The sequence below is a fragment of the Anomaloglossus baeobatrachus genome, chromosome 6, assembly GCF_048569485.1.
Source record: "Anomaloglossus baeobatrachus isolate aAnoBae1 chromosome 6, aAnoBae1.hap1, whole genome shotgun sequence".
NCBI classification, from domain to species: domain Eukaryota; kingdom Metazoa; phylum Chordata; class Amphibia; order Anura; family Aromobatidae; genus Anomaloglossus; species Anomaloglossus baeobatrachus.
In genome coordinates this window covers 81,504,168-81,527,964 of record NC_134358.1, presented here as the reverse complement: position 1 = coordinate 81,527,964, position 23,797 = coordinate 81,504,168, and the positions used below count along the sequence as shown (strand labels likewise).

General features: G+C 44.0%; 1 protein-coding gene across 1 annotated transcript in view; it reads right to left on the bottom strand.

Moving 5' to 3' along the window:
• The window catches only part of LAPTM4B (lysosomal protein transmembrane 4 beta), a 186,443-nt gene that overhangs the window by 51,782 nt on the left and 110,864 nt on the right, over nucleotides 1–23,797 (bottom strand). The window contains exon 5 of the mRNA XM_075353066.1: nucleotides 18,841–18,939. Within this exon, the coding sequence (XP_075209181.1) occupies nucleotides 18,841–18,939 (99 nt within the window). The remainder of the gene's footprint in view (nucleotides 1–18,840; nucleotides 18,940–23,797) is intronic.

Below are 23,797 nucleotides of genomic sequence, written 5' to 3'. Positions count from 1 at the left end.
TGTAGAGATGGTATTCTTGGGGTCGTATGCAGTGCCATCCAGTCTCCAAACGTCACGTGTGTGGTTGGCACCAAAGATCTTGATCTTGGTCTCATCCGACCAGAGAACCTTGAGCCAGTCTGTCTCAGAGTCCTCCAAGTGATCATGAGCAAACTGTAGACGAGCCTTGACATGACGCTTTGAAAGTAAAGGTACCTTACGGGTAGAGTTGAGCGCGGTTCGCGGTTCGTGGTTCTCCAGTTCGAGGCTCGAGTGATTTTTGGGGGTGTTCTAGATCGAACTAGAACTCGAGCTTTTTTGCAAAAGCTCGATAGTTCTAGAAACGTTCGAGAACGGTTCTAGCAGCAAAAAGCAGGGCTTTTTACAGCTACAGTGTGCAGGAGCCATCGCTGGCAGCCTGCCACAAGCTGGTAACCAAGATAAACATCGGGTATCCAAGCAAAGCGCTTTGGTTAGTAACCCGATGTTTATCCTAGTTACGTGCAGGAAGCCCACACTTCCCCGCTCAGCTCACTCCTCCCCCTCCTGCCCGCGGCATGTATTGTACACATACATACATACACACACACACACACACACACACTCTGCACACATGGTCCCGCTCGGCTTACCTGCGGTGATGAAGTCCCGCCATCCCGACCTCAGCGCTGTCACTGTCCTCCATGGCCGCCGCTTGTCACACCACCTCTCGCTTCCGACCCGAGACTGACTAGCGGTGACGTCACGGGCCTCTCGCGATACTTGGTGTGAAGGCGCCGGTCATTGAACTCAGTGACAGGGGCTCTCAGTGTGCTGGAGATCAGTGCAGGTAATGTACCTCGCTGACAGCAGCACTTGTCATCCCCCTGCAGTGACCTGGGCTGACCCATTGATGTTAGCTCAGGTCACTGCACTGCTCTCCCAGCCAATGGGGAACATCCTGCTCTTCATTGACTGGGACAGTGTGGATCGTCATGGCAACCCCTTGGATTACACCAGACCTGGATTTGTTTTTTTTTCTAATAAATTGGTTAAAGAGGGAATGTTTTGGGGAGTGTTTTTTCAAATAAAAATGTGTTTGTCGTCTATTTTTTTTTATTACTGACTGGGTTGGTGATGTCGGGTATCTGATAGACGCCTGACCTCACCAACACCAGGGCTTGATGCCAGGTGACTTACACATCTGGTATTAACCCCATATATTACCCCGTTTGCCACCGCACCAGGGCGCGGGATGAGCTGGGGCGAAGCACCAGGATTGGCGCATCTAATGGATGCGCCACTTCTGGGGCGGCTGCGGCCTGCTATTTTTAGGCTGGGGAGAGTCCAATAACCATGGACCTCCCTAGTCTGAGAATATCAGGCCCCAGCTGTCTGCTTTACCTTGGCTGGTGATCCAATTTTGGGGGGACCCCTACGTGTTTTTTTTTTAAATTATTTATTTAATTTAAAATAACAGCGTGGGGTGCCCTCAGTTTTGGATTACCAGCCAAGGTGAGGTTGCCAGCTGTGGTCTGCAGGCTGCAGCCGTCTGCTTTACCCTAGCTGGCTACAAAACTAGGGGGAATCCTACGTCATTTTTTTTTTCATTTTTTTTTGGCTAAATACAAAGCTAAGCACCCCTTAGTGTCACATGAAAGGCACCAAAGGATGCTCCACTTTTTCTCCATTTTTTTCTCCACTTTTTCTCCACTTATTCTCCACTTATTCTCCACTTTTTCTCCATTTTTTTCTCCATTTTTTCTCCACTTATTCTCCACTTATTCTCCACTTTTTCTCCACTTTTTCTCCACTTTTTCTCCACTTATTCTCCAATTATTCTCCAATTATTCTCCACTTATTCTCCACTTATTCTCCACTTATTCTCCACTTTTTCTCCATTTTTTTCTCCATTTTTTCTCCACTTATTCTCCACTTATTCTCCACTTATTCTCCACTTATTCTCCACTTTTTCTCCATTTATTTCTCCATTTTTTCTCCACTTATTCTCCACTTATTCTCCACTTATTCTCCACTTTTTCTCCATTTTTTTCTCCATTTTTTCTCCACTTATTCTCCACTTTTTCTCCATTTTTTTCTCCATTTTTTCTCCACTTATTCTCCACTTATTCTCCACTTATTCTCCACTTATTCTCCACTTATTCTCCACTTTTTCTCCATTTTTTTCTCCATGTTTTCTCCACTTATTCTCCACTTTTTCTCCACTTTTTCTCCACTTTTTCTCCACTTTTTCTCCACTTTTTCTCCACTTTTTCTCCACTTTTTCTACATTTTTACTCCACTTTTTCTCCACTTTTTCTCCACTTTTTCTCCACTTTTTCTCCATTTTTTTCTCCATTTTTTCTCCATTTTTTCTCCACTTCTTCTCCACTTTTTCTCCACTTTTTCTCCACTTTTTTCTCCATTTTTTCTCCACTTATTCTCCACTTTTTCTCCACTTTTTCTCCACTTTTTCTCCACTTTTTCTCCATTTTTTTCTCCATTTTTTCTCCACTTATGCTCCACTTTTTCTCCACTTTTTCTCCACTTATTCTCCACTTTTTCTCCACTTATTCTCCACTTTTTCTCCACTTATTCTCCACTTTTTCCTCCACTTTTTCTCCACTTTTTCTCCATTTTTTTCTCCATTTTTTCTCCACTTATTCTCCACTTTTTCTCCACTTTTTCTCCATTTTTTTCTCCATTTTTTCTCCACTTCTTCTCCACTTTTTCTCCACTTTTTCTCCACTTTTTCTCCACTTTTTCTCCACTTTTTCTCCATTTTTTTCTCCATTTTTTCTCCACTTATGCTCCACTTTTTCTCCACTTTTTCTCCACTTATTCTCCACTTTTTCTCCACTTATTCTCCACTTTTTCTCCACTTATTCTCCACTTTTTCCTCCACTTTTTCTCCACTTTTTCTCCATTTTTTTCTCCATTTTTTCTCCACTTATTCTCCACTTTTTCTCCACTTTTTCTCCACTTTTTCTCCACTTATTCTCCACTTTTTCTCCACTTATTCTCCACTTTTTCCTCCACTTTTTCTCCACTTTTTCTCCACTTTTTCTCCATTTTTTTCTCCATTTTTTCTCCACTTATTCTCCACTTTTTCCTCCACTTTTTCTCCACTTTTTCTCCACTTTTTCTCCATTTTTTTCTCCATTTTTTCTCCACTTATTCTCCACTTTTTCTCCACTTTTTCTCCACTTATTCTCCACTTTTTCTCCACTTATTCTCCACTTTTTCCTCCACTTTTTCTCCACTTTTTCTCCATTTTTTTCTCCATTTTTTCTCCACTTATTCTCCACTTTTTCTCCACTTTTTCTCCACTTATTCTCCACTTTTTCCTCCACTTTTTCTCCACTTTTTCTCCACTTTTTCTCCATTTTTTTCTCCATTTTTTTCTCCACTTATTCTCCACTTTTTCTCCACTTTTTCTCCACTTTTTCTCCACTTATTCTCCACTTATTCTCCACTTTTTCCTCCACTTTTTCTCCACTTTTTCTCCATTTTTTTCTCCATTTTTTCTCCACTTTTTCTCCATTTTTTTCTCCATTTTTTCTCCACTTTTTCTCCACTTTTTCTACATTTTTACTCCACTTTTTCTCCACTTTTTCTCCACTTTTTCTCCACTTTTTCTACATTTTTTCTCCACTTTTTCTACATTTTTACTCCACTTTTTCTCCACTTTTTCTCCACTTTTTCTCCACTTTTTCTCCACTTTTTCTCCATTTTTTTCTCCATTTTTTCTCCACTTCTTCTCCACTTTTTCTCCACTTTTTCTCCATTTTTTTCTCCACTTATTCTCCACTTATTCTCCACTTTTTCTCCACTTATTCTCCACTTATTCTCCACTTTTTCTCCACTTATTCTCCATTTTTTCTCCACTTTTTCTCCACTTTTTCTACATTTTTACTCCACTTTTTCTCCACTTTTTCTCCACTTTTTCTCCACTTTTTCTACATTTTTTCTCCACTTTTTCTACATTTTTACTCCACTTTTTCTCCACTTTTTCTCCACTTTTTCTCCACTTTTTCTCCACTTTTTCTCCATTTTTTTCTCCATTTTTTCTCCACTTCTTCTCCACTTTTTCTCCACTTTTTCTCCACTTTTTCTCCATTTTTTCTCCACTTATTCTCCACTTTTTCTCCACTTATTCTCCACTTATTCTCCACTTATTCTCCACTTTTTCTCCACTTATTCTCCACTTTTTCTCCACTTATTCTCCACTTTTTCTCCACTTATTCTCCACTTATTCTCCACTTTTTCTCCACTTTTTCTCCACTTTTTCTCCACTTATTCTCCACTTATTCTCCATTTTTTCTCCACTTTTTCTCCACTTTTTCTCCATTTTTTTCTCCATTTTTTCTCCACTTTTTCTCCACTTTTTCTCCACTTTTTCTCCACTTTTTTCTCCATTTTTTCTCCACTTTTTCTCCACTTTTTCTCCACTTTTTCTCCATTTTTTTCTCCACTTTTTCTCCACTTTTTCTCCACTTTTTCTCCACTTATTCTCCACTTTTTCCTCCACTTTTTCTCCACTTTTTCTCCATTTTTTTCTCCATTTTTTCTCCACTTTTTCTCCACTTTTTCTCCATTTTTTCTCCATTTTTTTCTCCACTTTTTCTCCACTTTTTCTACATTTTTACTCCACTTTTTCTCCACTTTTTCTCCACTTTTTCTCCACTTTTTCTCCATTTTTTTCTCCATTTTTTCTCCACTTCTTCTCCACTTCTTCTCCACTTCTTCTCCACTTTTTCTCCACTTTTTCTCCATTTTTTTCTCCATTTTTTCTCCACTTATTCTCCACTTTTTCTCCACTTTTTCTCCACTTATTCTCCACTTTTTCTCCACTTTTTCTCCACTTATTCTCCACTTTTTCTCCACTTATTCTCCACTTTTTCCTCCACTTTTTCTCCACTTTTTCTCCATTTTTTTCTCCATTTTTTCTCCACTTATTCTCCACTTTTTCTCCACTTTTTCTCCACTTTTTCTCCACTTTTTCTCCACTTTTTCTCCACTTTTTCTCCACTTTTTCTCCACTTTTTCTCCATTTATTCTCCACTTTTTCTCCACTTTTTCCCCATTTATTCTCCACTTTTTCTCCACTTTTTCTCCATTTTTTTCTCCACTTTTTCTCCACTTTTTCTCCACTTTTTCTCCACTTTTTCTCCACTTTTTCTCCACTTTTTCTCCACTTATTCTCCACTTTTTCTCCACTTTTTCTCCACTTTTTCTCCACTTTTTCTCCATTTATTCTCCACTTTTTCTCCATTTATTCTCCACTTTTTCTCCACTTTTTCTCCATTTTTTTCTCCACTTTTTCTCCACTTTTTCTCCACTTTTTCTCCACTTTTTCTCCACTTATTCTCCACTTTTTCTCCACTTTTTCTCCATTTTTTTCTCCACTTTTTCTCCACTTTTTCTACATTTTTTTCTCCACTTTTTCTCCACTTTTTCTCCATTTTTTTCTCCATTTTTTCTCCACTTCTTCTCCACTTTTTCTCCACTTTTTCTCCACTTTTTCTCCATTTTTTTCTCCATTTTTTCTCCACTTTTTCTCCACTTTTTCTCCACTTTTTCTCCACTTTTTCTCCACTTATTCTCCACTTTTTCTCCACTTATTCTCCACTTTTTCTCCACTTATTCTCCACTTTTTCCTCCACTTTTTCTCCACTTTTTCTCCATTTTTTTCTCCATTTTTTCTCCACTTATTCTCCACTTTTTCTCCACTTTTTCTCCACTTATTCTCCACTTATTCTCCACTTTTTCTCCACTTATTCTCCACTTTTTCTCCACTTTTTCCTCCACTTTTTCTCCATTTTTTTCTCCATTTTTTCTCCACTTATTCTCCACTTTTTCTCCACTTTTTCTCCACTTTTTCTCCACTTTTTCTACATTTTTTCTCCACTTTTTCTCCACTTTTTCTACATTTTTTCTCCACTTTTTCTCCACTTTTTCTACATTTTTTCTCCACTTTTTCTCCACTTTTTCTCCATTTTTTTCTCCATTTTTTTCTCCACTTATTCTCCACTTTTTCCTCCACTTTTTCTCCACTTTTTCTCCATTTTTTTCTCCATTTTTTCTCCACTTATTCTCCACTTTTTCTCCACTTATTCTCCACTTTTTCTCCACTTATTCTCCACTTTTTCCTCCACTTTTTCTCCACTTTTTCTCCATTTTTTTCTCCATTTTTTCTCCACTTATTCTCCACTTTTTCTCCACTTTTTCTCCACTTTTTCTACATTTTTTCTCCACTTTTTCTCCACTTTTTCTACATTTTTTCTCCACTTTTTCTACATTTTTTCTCCACTTTTTCTCCACTTTTTCTACATTTTTTCTCCAGTTTTTCTCCACTTTTTCTCCACTTTTTCTACATTTTTTCTCCACTTTTTCTCTACTTTTTCTATGGTCGGTCTACCCATTAGCTCTGCCATGCATACTGTAGCTCTACACCTACTGCACATGTTACTTTATGATTGACATCTCTTTCGTACCAGAGCTGTCTAAGCCTACTCTGACCCCATATTTGTCATTACTATATTTTCCTTGTACTGTATTATGACATTTGTATCATGTGTTTCATTCCTTGCTGTGTTGCAATTTTTTTGCTGCATCCCAATTGTACCTCTACATTGTTCGAGTTTATGTTATTGTTCTCTCACTCTTATGTGATACTGATTATTGTCATTTTTCATGATTACATGCAGATAAGTCCAATCTGACGAAGGCTCAGGCCGAAACGTCATTTGTAACTTGTTTTGGACAAAAACATATATGCTTATGAAAATTTTTTTTTCTTAATACCGACCAATAAAGAGTGATTTTGCATTACTATCCGTTGTGACTTACTGACTTAGTCTGGGAGATTTAGAGTGCCGAGGTTAATCACTAATTTTATCTATTATTTCCTCTGAGCACCTATATACCAGTGAGCAGAGCTTCCTCTACAGTAGTTCTCCTGATTAGGCATGCCCTTACCTCATGAGCAGGGCATTGCAGCTTTGGTAGCAACCATTACGACATGGACTCTGCTGCTGTGGACCCGAGAAGAGTGAGTGCAGATTCATTGCACCCACACTCCTCACATGAAGGGTCCGCACTCCTAGAAAATGGGGGATACGTTCCCTGAGTGTCTCCCCCCCATATTCTAGACGGTCCAGAGTCGTCGTGGGACCCCTTTATTTTTTTTCTTACAATAAATTGGTCAAAGAGGAAATGTTTTGGGGACTGTTTTTTCAAATAAATTTCTTTTGTCGATTTTTTTTTTTTTTTGTTAGTACTGACAGTTTATGATGTTGGGTATCTAATAGACGCCATGACATCACAAACTGCTGGGCTTGATCTCAGGTGACTTTACAGCTAGTATCAACCCGATTTATTACCCCGTTTGCCACTGCACCAGGGCACGGGATGAGCTGGGGTGAAGCGCCAGGATTGGCGCATCTAGTGGATGCGCCACGTCTGGGGTGCCTGCGGCCTGCTATTTTTAGGCTGTGAAGGCCCAATAACTATGGACCTTCCCACCCTGAGAATACCAGACCACAGCTGTCCGCTTTACCTTGGCTGGTGATCCAATTTGGGGGGGACCCTACTTTTATTGTGTAATTATTAATATTTATAAAATAATTATAAAAAAGAGCCTGAGGGGACCTCCACATTGGATCCCCAACCACGGTAAAGCTGCCAGCTGTGGTTTTCAGGCTACAGCCGTCTGCTTTACCCTAGCTGGCTATCAAAAATGGGGGGACCCAACGTCATTTTTTTTTTAACTATTTTTTAAATAGAAAAAATTAATGGGCTTCCCTGTATTTTGATTGCCAACCAAGGTAACGGCAGGCAGATGGGGGTGGCAACCCATAGCTGTCTGCTTTATCTGCGCTGAGAATCAAAAATACCGCGGAGCGCTACGTCATTTTTTTAAAGATTTATTTTTACAGCACTGTGATGTCCAGCAATCAAAATACAGGGAAGCCCATTTTGTTTTTAGTTATTTAAATAAATAATTAAAAAAAATATATATGGGCTACTGCTGCATTTTTTGTATTGCTAGCTAAGGGTAATCCAAGCAGCTACTGGCTGCTAACCCCCACTGCTTGATGTTACCTTCAATGGCAATGGAAAATCCAGGGAAGCATTTTTTATTTTTTTTGCCAAAAAACTACAAAAAAAGGATGTGAGCTTCGCCATATTTTTGTATGCTAGCCAGGTATAGCAGGCAGGTGCTGGAAGAGTTGGATACAGTGCCAGAAGATGGCGCTTCTATGAAAATGCCATTTTCTGAGGCGGCTGCAGACTGCAATTCGCAGCAGTGGGGCCCAGAAAGCTCAGGCCAACCTGTGCTGCGGATTCCAATCCCCAGCTGCCTAGTTGTGAAATTCATGAAATAATAAAAAAAGGGCTTCCCTTTATTTTTGGTTCTCAGCCGGGTACAAATAGGCAACTGGGGGTTGGGGGCAGCCGTACCTGCCTGCTGTACCTGGCTAGCATACAAAAATATGGCGAAGCCCACATAATTTTTTCAGGGGGCAAAAAACTTCTGCATACAGTCCTGGATGGAGTACGCTGAGCCTTGTAGTTCTGCAGCTGCTGTCTGTCTGGAGAAGAGCAGACAGCAGCTGCAGAACGACAAGGCTCAGCATACTCCATCCAGGACTGTATGCAGAATTTTTTTGCCCACCAAAAAAATGACGTGGGCTTCGCCATATTTTTGTATGCTAGCCAGGTACAGCAGGCAGCCACGGGCTGCCTCCAACCCCCAGTTGCCTATTTGTACCCGGCTGGGAACCAAAAATATAGGGAAACCCGTTTTTTTTTTTAATTATTTCACTTATTTCATGAAATAATTAAAAAACAAATGACGTGGGCTTCGCCCCATTTTTGTGTCCAGCCGGGTACAACTAGGCAGCTGGGGATTGGAATCCGCAGCACAGGCTAACCCGAGGTTTCTGGGCGCCTCTGCTGCGGATTTCAGTCCGCAGCCGTCCCAGAAAATGGCGCTCTCATAGAAGCGCCATCATCTGGCGCTGTATCCAACTCTTCCAACAGCCCTGGAGCCGGGTGGCTTGTTGGGTAATCATGAGTTAATACTGGCTTTGTTTTACTAGCTAGTATTAAGCCAGAGTTTCTTAATGTCAGGCACGTTTGACCCGGCCATTAAGAATCTCCAATAAAGGGTTAAAAAAAAACACCACACAGAGAAAAAATACTTTAATAGAAATAAATACACAGACACACTTAGAGACGCCATCTTTATTACCCCCTGTCAGCCCTCCACGATCCTGCTCTTCTGTCTTCTTTCTAGTGTAGTAGTAGTGACGATTGTAGTGAGGAAGGATGAGGTTCACCAGCTCATCACTTGGGGCTGGGGAACCTCCATCCTCACTACAATCCTCACTACAATCCTCACTAGTGTAGTAGTAGTGACGATTGTAGTGAGGAAGGATGAGGTTCACCAGCTCATCACTTGGGGCTGGGGAACCTCATCCTCACTACAATGCTCACTACAATCGTGCAGCCTTCACTCCGTGAGTGAACAGTGCTGGCTGTCAGCGGTAACAGCGGTAACGCTGACAGACGCGTTACCATAGCAATGGTGCTCTCGGAGCCGCGGTTAGCGGTGACGTCACCGCTAACTGCGTTGCTATGGCAACGGTGATCTCCGTTAATGACCGGCTGTGTCAGCCGGTCCCTAACGGAACGGGGAGTCGACCGTGTGGTAGAGCATGTCGCCGGTACACGGCGATACACATATGTGCACCGTGTACCGGAGAGATGCACTCGCAGGTCCTACATGACGTGTCATAGTCATGTGACCAGTCTGTAGCCAATGAGATAATAGCCACGTGACTGGTCACATGGCTATTTTGACGTCACGATAGGTCCTGCATCTCTGCTGGCAGTGCCGGTCGCCGGGAGGATTCAGCGATCATCGGATGGAATAGCGGCAGGAGACAGAGTGCAGAAGGGATCGCGGGGACCGGTAAGTGTTATGGCAATGTTTATTAACTGTTTGTGTACATTTATCATGCATTTTTATGTGTTTGTTATTGCCTCCCATTATAGCCTATACGTTCGAGTTCGGTTCGTCGAACGTTCGACGAACTGAACTCGAACGGGACCTCCGTTCGGCGAACCGCCTCGAGACGAACCGGGACCAGTTCGCTCATCTCTACTTACGGGCTCATCTTAAACGGAGACCATTGCGGTGGAGTACGTTACTTATGGTATTGACTGAAACCAATGTCCCCACTGCCATGAGATCTTCCCGGAGCTCCTTCCTTGTTGTCCTTGGGTTAGCCTTGACTCTTCGGACAAGCCTGGCCTCGGCACGGGTGGAAACTTTCAAAGGCTGTCCATGCCGTGGAAGGCTAACAGTAGTTCCATAAGCTTTCCACTTCCGGATGATGCTCCCAACAGTGGAGACAGGTAGGCCCAACTCCTTGGAAAGGGTTTTGTACCCCTTGCCAGCCTTGTGACCCTCCACGATCTTGTCTCTGATGGCCTTGGAATGCTCCTTTGTCTTTCCCATGTTGACCAAGTATGAGTGCTGTTCACAAGTTTGGGGAGGGTCTTAATTAGTCAGAAAAAGCTGGAAAAAGAGATAATTAATCCAAACATGTGAAGCTCATTGTTCTTTGTGCCTGAAATACTTCTTAATACTTTAGGGGAACCAAACAGAATTCTGGTGGATTGAGGGGTTGAATAATAAATGACACTCTGAATAAACGTTTCACAATTTTAAAAAAAAAAAAAAGAAATCACATTCTTTTTTGCTGCAGTGCATTTCACACTTCCAGGCTGATCTACAGTCCAAATGTCACAATGCCAAGTTAATTCCGAATGTGTATGACACTTAGATCACTGATATGCAACCAAAAGAAATGTCTCCCAAGAAAAGAGTCAAAAAAAGCGATTCATGCTAAAATTAAGTATACTTTACTAGAAATTGTTTAAAACTATTTAAATACATACGAAAAATTAAACATTTTTAAACAAATTTAAAAACATAAAAAACAATTAAAAAAATGTATATATTTTTTTCCCGTTTAGTCTGATTTAATTAATGTCATTTGTTTATTTTACATTTTGACCCAAAATGCTTCTTTTTGCAATGTAGATAGATATAGACGAGCTGTGCATACTCATTCCTAGGATTCCAGCCCACACTGACCCAACATTTTTGGTACATCACAAGGGATAGGGTTAAAAATGGACCATTGAGAACTAATATACAAAGCCTCACTTGGTCATAAATTGCATTCACAAGTACAAATACATTACTTCTTTAGTCTTATAGAGAGAGGCCAGGCCCAGATTTATCATGGGAATTATATTCTGAATGCATGCGATAGAAAATGTAATAGAGCCATAACGCATAGAGATTGGTGTGAGTTCCTCATAGAGCAGGGGTCTCAAACACGCGGCCCGCGGGCCGCATGCGGCCCCTGAGGCTGTTTGTTGCGGCCCGCAGACCCCGTGACAAATCGCGGCTCTATGCTGAGGGAACTTTACTGCATTTGAATCCATCTGCAGTGCCGCGCAAGGAGCTGTCAGTTCTATCCCAGTTGCTGCTGCTGTCTGCCAATCAGATGCAAGGAGGTGACGTCATACAGCGACGTCACTTCCTTGCATCTGATTGGCAGGCAGCAGCCATTGGTCCAGGCACAGCTCCTCTGCGCTGCACCGCAAATGGATTCAAATGCAGTGAAGTTCCTGCCGGCGCCGACCCTCAGCACAGAGCCGCGATCATCACGGGCCGCGACAAGCAGGTAAGGTACGTGCTCAAGTTCAGGACCCGCTGCGTGCTGGACACAGCGCGTCCTGATCGGCGGGGCCGCAAGTCTACTCCTTAGGAGACCGCAGCTGCCCGTGCCTGCGATCAGGGGTTCGGGCCGCTGCGGTCTCCTCGCTGTGCTCTGCCTAGGGAGGACGCTTCAGACGCCGCAGCATAAATTCACATGCTGCGGCCTCTGGAAGCCACACCGCAGTTCCGTTTTCACTGCGGGCCGTACATGCACAGTGGGCATGGGATTTTTAGAAATCCCATGCCCACTGTGCTTTTACCATACATAGCAGGGTTTTGGACGCAGCTGAAGCATGCTGCATCCAAAACTCTGCAAGTACTGATCGTGGGCACACAGGGAACGGAGGAAAGGTGAGGAGATTTTTTTTGTTTGCGTATTACTAAAGGATGGGCAGAATACTACAGGGATGGCCACAATACTACAAGGGTGGGCAGAATACTACAGGGATGGCCACAATACTACAGGGATGGGCAGAATACTACAAGGGTGGGCAGAATACTACAGGGATGGCCACAATACTACAGGGATTGGCAGAATACTACAGGGATGGGCAGAATACTACAGGGATGGGCAGAATACTACAGGGATGGCCACAATACTACAGGGATGGCCACAATACTACAGGGATGGCCACAATACTACAGGGATGGCCACAATACTACAAGGATGGGCAGAATATTACAGGGATGGCCACAATACTACAAGGGTGGGCAGAATACTACAGGGATGGCCACAATAGGACAGGGATGGGCTGAATACTACAGGGATGGGCTGAATACTACAGGGGTGGCCACAATACTACGGGAATTGGCAGAATACTACAGAGCACAATACTACAAGGATGAGCACAATACTACAAGGATTGGAACAATATTACTGGGCACAATACTACAGGGCACAAGGATGGGCACTATACTACTGGGCACAATACCACAAGGATGAGCACCTTACTACAGGGCACACGGATGGGCACATTACTACAAGATTTTGGCTAAGATTACTATATGATGCTGCTAATTGTAAAACAATTACAAGAAGGTGATAAAATGTAAAAAAATCCTAAAGCATGACTTTTTTTATTTACATTAAAAATGCTTTTCTGTATATAAACTTAACAAAAAAAGTGCACGTTTGTTATAATAAACAAGCGAAAAATGTTTACAAAAGTGATCCAAGATGTATAGAAAAAAAAACATGGATTCATTAAAAATGTTCACTTTGTCCTGCAAATAATGCGGCCCCCCTCATTTTTTTTTTCTATATGCGGCCCATACACCCAGCTGAGTTTGAGACCCCTGTCATAGAGAGAGCGCAAGGCAAAAATTGTGCCATAAGAGTGTTTATACAAGTGTTGCCTGCACAGATGTATAACCCCAGGACGGCATCCAAACTTCCATGGAATTAATGAAATAATAGTTCTAATAGGAGCCAATAAAAGGGATTGAGAGGGAAATTAGTGTTTTGTTAAGACTATTTGTGCAAAATAAAAGGAACATTATCACAATGTACTTAAAGAGGTTTTCCAGTTTTATATAAATAAAATTTAATCTTTGAACAAATTTAATGTTCTACAAGTTCCTAATAATATTTAGGTTTCACTTCCTTATTATTTTCAAGATCTTTGCCAGTGAATGAGAACATTTACAGTCACAGGCCTCAAACGTGTACAGGGTCATACAGGAAGGGGAGGTTCTGAAGCCAAACCTTTTCCTTTACATGTGATAGTGATGGCCACTTAAAGTGTTCTTTTATTTTCAGGTCATTTTTCAAAATGAGCTTTCAAGTATGTTTACATGAAGATAAATACTATTTCTGGCCATTTTATGACATGTATTCTCCTTTTTTTCCACCAGTTTTCCCATCTGCAGGCTCCATTTCTAATTTTTAGCTGTTTCTGAACTAGTGGGAAAAGGTTAGATGCTAAATGTCTTCCTTACACCATACACAGAGGCATGAAGGGTTCCTGTTCTTTTGTGTTTATGTAAAAGATGTCCACAAGCAGCAGCACAGAGGACCACTGAGTGCTATAAACTTTAAAAGAATCATGGAATGGTAGAGTTGGAAGGGACCTAAAGGGCCATCGGGTCCAACCCCCTGCGAGTGCAGGTTTTTTTTAAATCATCCCAGCTATATGTTTATCTAGTTTTCGCTTGAAGATTTCCATTAGGTACGATGATAATAGGTACGAGTGCTATCCGTGAAAAACACAGATTGCACTCTTACCAGGAAAACTCAAGTGTGAATGAGGCCAAACTCTCCATTATCCATAGACGGGGGTTCCCACTCACAGGACCCTCACTATCAACAATGTTGAAAAAAACATAAACAACTTCTTTAAAGGGGTTTTAAAATATCCCAAATTTCAAGTCGTCAATGCATCTTAACATAAGTTAATATACAATATACTAACATTCTTTTGCCGTTGTTAACTTGAGTCTGTCATGCCTCAGTTTCGGGACTCAATCCAGTGACCTTGGGGTGTGTGGTGAGTTTCCTTTGACAGAGCACTCTGTGAACAGCCAGTTTCTTTAGCAATGACCTTTTGTGGCTAAGGCTGCTTTCACACATCCGATTTTTGCTGTGCGGCACAATCCGGCTCTTTGCAGAAAAAGCGCAACCGTTTTTTTTGGCGCCGGTTGCATTTTTTCCGCATAGACTTTCATTAGCGCCGGATTGTGCCACATGGCCTTGCATTCGGTCCGGTTTTTGCCGGATGCGGCATATTTAGCCTATGCGGCGGCCGGATGGAACGTTGCCTGGCACGTTTTTTTGTCCGGCGAAAAAAAACACATCGCACCGCATCCAGCCGATGCGGCGCTTTTTCCAATGCATGCCTATAGACGCCGGATGCGGCGCGATGCGGAAAAAAATGCATCCGGCCGCCGCATGCGGTTTTTTGCACTGCGCATGCTCAGTAGCGTGCCGCAACAGGCAAAAAACGGACGGGCCGCATGTAAAAACTTATGCAAAGGATGCGTTTTTTTTGCCGCATCCGTTGCATAGGTTTTAGAGCCGGATTTAGCCGCACTGCTACAACCGGATGTGTGAAAGCAGCCTTACCCTCCTTGTGGAGTGTGTCATTGACTACCTTCTGGACATCTGTCAAGTCAGCAGTTTTCCCCATGATTGTGTACCTACTGAACCAGACTAATGGACCATTTTAAATGCTTAGGAAGCCTTTGCAGGTGTTTTGTGGCAATTATTCTAATTTTCTGAGATAATGACTTTTGGGTTTTCATTGGCTGTAAGGAAAAATCATCAATATTACCATAAATAAACACTTGAAATACTGTAGATCCCTCTGTGTATAATGACTCTATAATATATGTTTCCCTTTTTGTATTGTAACGCCCCTGTAGAATGGTCGTTACAGGGTATTGAATAATATCCTTTCCCGGGCAGGAGTAGGTAAGTTTACACACACACACACATCACATCACCAGGAAAGGGTTAATAGATTTTCAGCAGGTAGCCCAGGTTTGCATGACTCATCCTGTCTCCTAAATGAGCAGGAAGCAGGTGGCTTCACACAGACAGGTCACCATGACGACGTCCTGGTAAGGTGGGGGCCTGATCTAGGAGTGAGCTGCAGAGAAGGCAGGAAGTCTAACCAGTAGTGATGGGCAGTCCGGCTCTTTTTGGTGATCCGGTTCCCATGGCTCCGCTCACCAAAAAGAGCCGGATCTGTCAGCTCGTTCTCGGCTCCTTTTTAAATATGTGTTCACCCCAGGTGAACAGATATTTGAGATTATAGTAATGCCGCCAAATCCCCGCCCACCCGCAGGTAAACCCTGCCCACTTACAAGCGACCAATTAGATTGCTGAGTAGGCGAAGTTTAGCTGCGGGTGGGCGGGTTTTTGACTGCAAAAAGAGCCGTTTTGAGATTTTATTGGCTCACACTAGTGATCCGGCTCCTGTCGTTCACAGCAGGGAGCCGGATCTTTGTGTCGGATCGTTTGCGACTGACACATCACTACTAACCAGAACCGTCTGGAATGTGAATGAAGACAGACCTCTGCAGGGGTAGCTCCCGCAGGGGGAACCAGCCAGACCAGGGGGCTAGGAACACCTGGAGGAAGGGAATGGGGATAGGTACTGGGGATCGTGGAGAATGTCCTGGTGGTGTCCTAGAGAAAGGGGGCGCTACCAGAGTAGGGAGAAAGAGAGACAGAGGCGGCGAGTCCCCAAGAAGCGTCACACCACGGGGACGGCAACCAAATGCACATGACAGAGAGACCCTCAGATAACCTTACCGGACCCTGCCTCCGACCTGCCCGGGATCGACTGGAGGCTACAACGGCAAGGACAGGCATCCGGGTGCAATTTTGGAACAAGCCAGCGAATAAAAAGGAACTGGAACCCGCACTCAGAGACTTTTGGGAGTAAATGCCGCCGCCCTGTGCCCCGATGCTCCTGAGGACTGCCGCCCCCGGTTCTCACCAACCTTCCGGGGCTTCCCCGCTCCACTCATGGGGAGCGATTCCATCTTAGCTGCCCGTAACACCTGCCCCAGAGAGAGACACTGCAGCGGCAGCTAAACACTTGGCCGCATACCACGGGTGGCGTTGCTTGAAACCCCCGTTCCCGACCCATACCATTCCTAGGGGAGAGAAGAGTTGCAGGGAGAGGGGGTCCACAGCGGAGGAGACCAAGGCCCGAGTCACTGCTGCAACTGGTAATGTGCTCCCAGGAACCCCGTTACCCTCTTCCTGTTACCCCTCTCTTGTGGACTGTCGAACTCTTTAATGAAAGCCGCTGGGGTCACGGAAGCCAGGTCGGGCCACTCACAGCTTGACCCCGAACACCACCAGCTCGGTGACCGTGCGAGCCCTGCAAGCGCCGGCGTGGGCGTTTCAACTTGGCGCTGTGAGCAGGGTCCAGACTAGACCCAGTACCACCAGGTGATGCATGCCTTGTGAATAACATTAGTAAAACTGGACTGGGATTGTACCAATGGCGTCCATTGAGAATGGGATGGGCGCCACGTGTACCAACATGGACTGGACTTTCCCGCATTTTGTGGGAGGAGCTGCAGTGGGGCGCAAAAACCCATGCCCACCTCTAAAATGACATTATCTGCTAGGAGCCAGGAGCCCCGCCTCCCCAGAAAGCAGAAAGAACCGGATGATGTGATGGCCCGGAACCCTGGATGTCTGGAGGGCCCTGGAGCGTCATAGGAGGCTTATTCCAGAACTGTTTTGCTTTCATTGTTCAACCAGACAGATTTCTGCGCCACTGGTGGTGCGTGGCCAGGACTGCCGTTCGGAGTAGCAGGAGCCGGTGTGGATGGACTGTCGGACGCTACCGGTTGAAAGTGTTTATTGCAATGCAAATGTTTCTTTTTCCTCTCTTTTCTTTTTCAACTTCATCTTCTTTTTCTCCCTTTTTCTTCCTTTCCCTTTTTGAAAATTGAGTCTCTATAAAAGTGGAAATGTTACCTTGTTTATATATATGAAAATTTTTGTGGTGTACTTTGTTGTTACAGCTCCGGAGTGCTGCGTTTCGCTCTGGGGGAGGGTAACGCCCCTGTAGCATGGTCGTTACAGGTTATTGTGTAATATCCTTTCCCGGGCAGGAGGAGGTAAGTTTACACACACATCACATCACCAGGAAAGGGTTAATAGATTTTCAGTACGTAGCTCAGGTTTGCATGACTCATTCTGTCTCCTAAATGAGCAGGAAGCAAGTGGCTTCACACAAACAGGTCACCATGACGATGTCCTGGTAAGGTGGGGGCCTGAGCTAGGAGTGAGCTGCAGAGAAGGCAGGAAGTCTAACCAGAACCGTCTGCAATGCAAACAGACCTCTGCAGGGGGAACCAGCCAGACCAGGGGCTTGTAACACCTGGAGGAAGGGAATGGGGATAGGTACTGGGGATCGTGGAGAATGTCCTGGTGGTGTCCTAAAGAATGGGGGCGCTACCAGAGTAGGGAGAAAGAGAGACAGAGAGGAGGCGAGTCCCCCCAAGAAGCTTCACAACACGGGGACGGCAACCAAATGCACATGACAGAAAGACCCTCAGATAACCTCACCGGACCCTGCTTCCGACCTGCCCGGGACCGACCAGAGGCTACAACGGCGAGGACAAGCATCCAGGTGCAATGTTGGAACAAACCAGCGAATAAAAGGAACTGGAACCAGTACTCAAAGACTTTTGGGAGTAAATGCCGCTGCCCTGTGCCCCGGTGCTCCTGATGACTGCCACCCCCGGTCCCGGGGCTTCCCCGCTCCACTCATGGGGAGCAATTCCATCTTAGCTGCCTGTAACACCTGCCCTGGAGAGAGACTGTGCAGCGGCGTCTAAACACCTGGCCGCATACCACGGGTGGCGCTGCTTGCAACTCCCGTTCCTGTCCCATACCGTTCCTGGGGGAGAGAAGAGTTGAAGGGAGAGTGGGTCTACGGTGGAGGAGACCGAGGCCCAGTCACTGCTGCAACTGGTGATGTGCTCCCAGGAACCTCGTTACCCTCTTTCCGTTACCCCCCTTTTGTGAACTGTCGAAGTCTTTAATGAAAACTGCCGGAGTCACGGAAGCCGGGTCGGGCCACTCACAGTTCAAGCCCGAACACCACTGGCCCAGTGACCGTGCGAGCCCTGCAAGCCCCGGCGTGGGCGTTTCAGTATTGAATTACAGAAATAAATTAACTTTTTCAGGATATTCTAATTTATTGAGATGCACCTGAATAACAGCATGGGGGGCATATATACCAGGATGGGGGACATATTTACCAGGAAGGAGCCTAGGATGGGGTACAGTAGAACAGGATAAGGAACATTACTACATAATGGGTGGGGGTCAACTCATATGTCTTTTTAGGATTTAGAACGCTACAAGGGCTCATACATCTAACCAACATATGGGGGGATGCCCAAGTCCAAATTTTGCAATGGGCCCCATCGAACTCTAGTTACGCCAATCGCTGTACTATTGACTTGTGCAAATATTTGTTAAAAGTACGGTACATTTCCTACTCAGATTCTAAGCATAACATGAAGAGTATGTAAGAAAAGTTAATAGTATTTATTTTTAATAATACAAATACCGGCACAGGCCTCTTTATTACAGCACTTACCTTAAAAGCCAGGATGACACTAATAAAGAAGAGAATGATCACAACGAGGCATGTGGGATTCACCGAAAGGATCTCCTCTTTGTATGGAAAATTGGATGGCTGGAAGATAAACAGAAAATACACGGTAATAAATTGCGTGTGTCAAGCATCCTTGCCTAGAAAAGTGTTCCCAGCTGTGATCCTTCACAATGTGAGACATTAATGCTGTAAAGGTCTGTTAGAGGCCGGAATTACATAAGGAAAAGCAGAGGCATGGGACATGTTCAGTCCTATTACATTTATGTGAAGTAAAAGCTTTCAGGCCTCATGAATTGTGCTCTATAGAGACATTCCGGGCTCACGTCTTATAGCGGACCTGACAGAATTAGGCAACAACGATGCTGGTATAGAAATACAACAGGGGGCATAATAAGGCCGCTTTCACACATCCGGTTTTTACCGTCAGGCACAATCCGGCGACATACAGATAAAATGGATCTGGCGCTTGATCCGTTTTATTCCCCATTGACTTGTATTAGCTTGGATTTTGTTGGATGGCCTTGCGTTCCATGCGGCGTCCACTGGATCCGGGGAAATTTCTTCATCCGGCTGCCGGAAAGGATGCAGCATGCAACGTTTTTTGTCTCCGGCAAAAATACGGACCACGTCGGATCCGGCGCCGTCCAGCATGTTGTAGAATGGAAGCCTATGGGTGCCGGATCCGTCGTCATCCGGCATATGTCGGAATCCAACGACGGATCCGGTTTTTTGAACTGACAATGCTCAGTATCACAACGGATCCGTCCAAAAATGGAAGAAACGCATGGACAAAACTGCTGCGATGGATCCGTTTTTTCACTGGATCCGTCGCATTAGTTTCTTTGCCGGATCGTGCCTGATGACAAAAACGGAATGTGTGAAAGCAGCCTTAGGCTATGTTCACACTAGAAAAATGATTTTTCTTAAGAAATTTCTTAAGAAATTTCTTAAGAGTGCACCTGTGTTAAAAAACGCACCAAAAACGCACCTGCGTTTTTCCTGCGTTTTCGGTGCGTTTTTGGTGCGTTTTCGGTCCGTTTTTGGTGCGTTTTTACCGCTGGTTGCTCCCTGCGTTATTGTGCCAATTATCTATGGCAAAAAACGCAGTTAGCTGCAGAAAAGAAGTGACATGCTCATTCTTTTTCTTAAGAAAATCTACTGAAAGAATTTTCTTAAGAAAAAAACGCAGTGTGTGCACAGCTAATTTTTTTTGCCATAGGTTTTGCTGGGGAATGTCTGCAGAAAGGTTACAAGAATTTCTCAAGAAATTTCTGCAGCAAAAACGGACCCAAAACGGACCCAAAACGCAGGTAAAAAACGCAGTGTGTGAACATAGCCTTAGGGGTACTTTGCACACTATGACATCGCAGGTGCGATGTCGGTGGGGACAAATCGAAAGTGATGCACATCCAGCCTCGCTGTCGACATCGGAGTGTGTAAATCGTTTTTGATACGATTAACGAGCGCAAAAGCGTCAAAATCGTATCATTGGTGTAGCGTCGGTCATTTACATAATTTCGGAAGGACCGATGTTACGATGTTGTTCCTCGTTCCTGCGGCAGCACACATCGCTGTGTATGAAGCCGCAGGAGCGAGGAACATCACCTTACCTGCGTCCCGGCTGCAATGAGGAAGCAAGGAGGTGGGCAGGATGTTTACGGTTTATCTCCGCCCCTCTGCTTCTATTGGCCGCCTGCCGTGTGACGTCGCTGTGACGCCGCACGACCCGCCCCCTTAGGAAGGAGGCGGGTCGCCGGCCAGAGCGACGTCGCAGGGCAGGTATGTCCATGTGAAGCTGCCGTAGTGATAATTTTCGCTACGGCAGCTATCACAAGATATCGCAGCTGCGACGGGGGCGGGGACTATCGCGCTCGGCATCGCAGCAATCAGCTTGCAATGTCGTAGTGTGCAAAGGGCCCCTTAGTAAATGGCAATCAAGGTTGGTGCCCCCTTATGCTTGATGTTAGAAGGGGCACCAGTAACCACTATGCCATGGACATTAGCAAATAACAACTAACCCATTCATAGATATTGTTAGCTTATTCATTTAAATGGCTGCATGTGACTATAATTCTTCTGCAGGTGCAGAATACTCTTTTCATCATGGAAAGAAAAACGGTCTTCATGGCCCCAAAATGTGCCACCGCCACTTCTCAAGCAGCAGGTGGATGTAAATTGTGCCTCCTAGCAAGCACTCATTTAAAGGATTATTTCCATTTTCATAAACAGGTACTAATGGACAGTGCTTGTAATAACAATCACTTTTGCAATTTACTGCTTATTAAAATTTGCAGCCATTTTTGAGTTATTAACACTTTTCTTTTGTTTACAGCTCATTGCCTAGGAGACCGACCACTGCTGCTGTATAGCTTGTAAACGCTCTGCTGAATCTGGCCAGGATTAATAGATAACACCACACTAAAACTATTCTGGCCAGCTTTAAAACAGTGTTTACAAGTTGTAAAGAAAAGGGCTTGTAAATAAAGTGCATGTTCTGCTATTTAGCAGTGGTGGTCGGTCTCCAAGGCAACAAGCTGTAAATAAAAGTGTTAATACCACCTGAAAATTTTAACAAGAAGTAAATTGCTAAATTGCTTGTATTTGCAAGCACTATCTGAAAACAATATTATATATGAAGATGGGACTAACCCTTTGACTGTTTAGTGCTGTTTACAGTGCACTAATATCAATATAGGTATAATTTCAACAATTAAGAACACACTTTTGTATCATTTGTCCTATGCAAGTAATTACAATTTAGTTAAAGTACCCAAAGGAAATGATGTCAGGTTTTTGGCCTGTACACAAGAGAGACTCAGCCAAGTAGACAATGAATGAGTGATTATAAAATACATTGGTTATTATATATGCGGAGCCTTGTTCTATGATATCATCTGACATTTAGCTGATGGACAAAAACCTTGAACTTGGGAAATGACATAAAGAAGAAGGAAACAAACAGTATAAAAAAATGACAAAGAATCCATGAGAAAATAATAATAATAATAATAATAAAAAAAATAAAAAATAATCTAATATATGAAGGTGTATGTGTGTGTGTGTATGTCCGCTAAAGGAATCCGCACCGTCGCATTTACAATCACAAAGTTTTGCACAGCCGCCTCATGTGACTCAGGGAACATCATAGACTATGTTTTGAGGGGAAAATTTAACCCCGCGGTTTACAGTTATTTGCCAAAAAAACCTGCTTACATTAAAGTCAATGGAGTTGGGAGCTACAGGTCATTAATAGGAGCTGTGATTGGTTGCAATAGGCAACCAAGGACATTCTAAAGGGGGCTTTACACGCTACGACATCGCTAATGTGAACTCGTTGGGGTCACGGAATTTGTGACGCACATCCGGCCGCATTAGCAATGCCGTTGCGTGTGACACCGATGAGCGATTTTGCATCGTCCATTCTCAAAAATCGTTACTGCTGCAGTAACGAGGTTGTTCCTCGTTCCTGCGGCAGCACACATCGCTCCGTGTGACACTGCAGGAACGAGGAACCTCTCCTTACCTGCCTCCCGGCCGCTATGCGGAAGGAAGGAGGTGGGCGGGATGTTACGTCCCGCTCAGCTCCGCCCCTCCGCTGCTATTGGGCGGCCGCTCAGTGACGTCGCTGTGACGCCGCACGGACCGCCCCCTTAGAAAGGAGGCGGTTCGCCGGTCACAGCGACGTCGCCGGGCAGATAAGTATGTGTGACGGGTCCGGGCGATGTTGTGCGGCACGGGCAGCGATTTGCCCATGTCGCGCAACAGATGGGGGTGGGTACCCACACTAGCGATATCGGGACCGATATCGCAGGGTGTAAAGCCCGCTTTAGTATAAGAAGCTTATGAGTGAGGTAATAAGATGTCGGTGGAGAGAGACAGACAGAGAGATAGACAGAAAAAAAGAAAAAACAAGGATAAAAAGAGGAAAAACATCCGCGCTGCTGTGCCAATAAAGAGTTAATTCCAAATGAGAGCAATTCAGGGTGGTTTATTCTACGCTTTTTGGAGATACCCCTCTCCTTCATCAGGAAATCCACCAAGAATTATTTGATTCTTGGTGTTTTCCTGATGAAGGAGAGGGGCTATCTCTGGTCATCATCACAATACAGGACTGTCCAATATGTGTTAACTTATAAGTGTGAATGAAACCTGATGAAAATCTGGGGATACTTCTGAAGCTAGACCAAATGAAGAAAGTCTGGAGATTACTGAGGAGGATTTGTGAGTGAACGATACTCACAAAATACAAGCTAGCCTAAAATATTTTTTGACTTTGGAGTAGTACGAGTCAGACCGAAAGAGGTAAAAAGCCACAATATGATTCACTTTTATTGGGTCTGTGGAGTTTCCTGTAAAACTCTGCAAGCAAAGCAGTAATATTCCGTTACTGCTGCACAGATCCGTGCCAGCATACTACAGAGGAATTGGAAGAACAGCCAAGAGGATCACATTACTTTACGGCACAGGACTATCTACTGCAATTATGAGCGGTTACTGGCCAGCACAATTCGCAGATGCTCTTTCGAAGACTTGAGAGAACAATTCATTAGCAAAACAGGAACATCATCAAAAAGGAACAGCTGGCGAGGAAAACACTTTCACAGTCTCTGCTTTTTTTCTCCCCCTCATCCTTTCTAAGGACGTCTACTGTAATACCTTAGAGGTTTTTTGGTCAATTAAACCAAAATATAGGTCTGGATCTGCTATTTTATTCGGCCAAAGTACAGTATGTCTCAGCCACACCCTGAGGCTCGTAGAGTGGTCGATGATGATGTCATCTCAACCCAATGATGTCATCCAAACAAAAACTGTTGCGCTAAGACAATGTTAGTGTTGGATAAAGCACAATATTTTAGGCGAGGTTTGGCTGAGAAAATGTACATTTTAGCAAGTTTAACAACTGCCTGCCACATTCAAATTTAATTTTTCTATTGCGTTC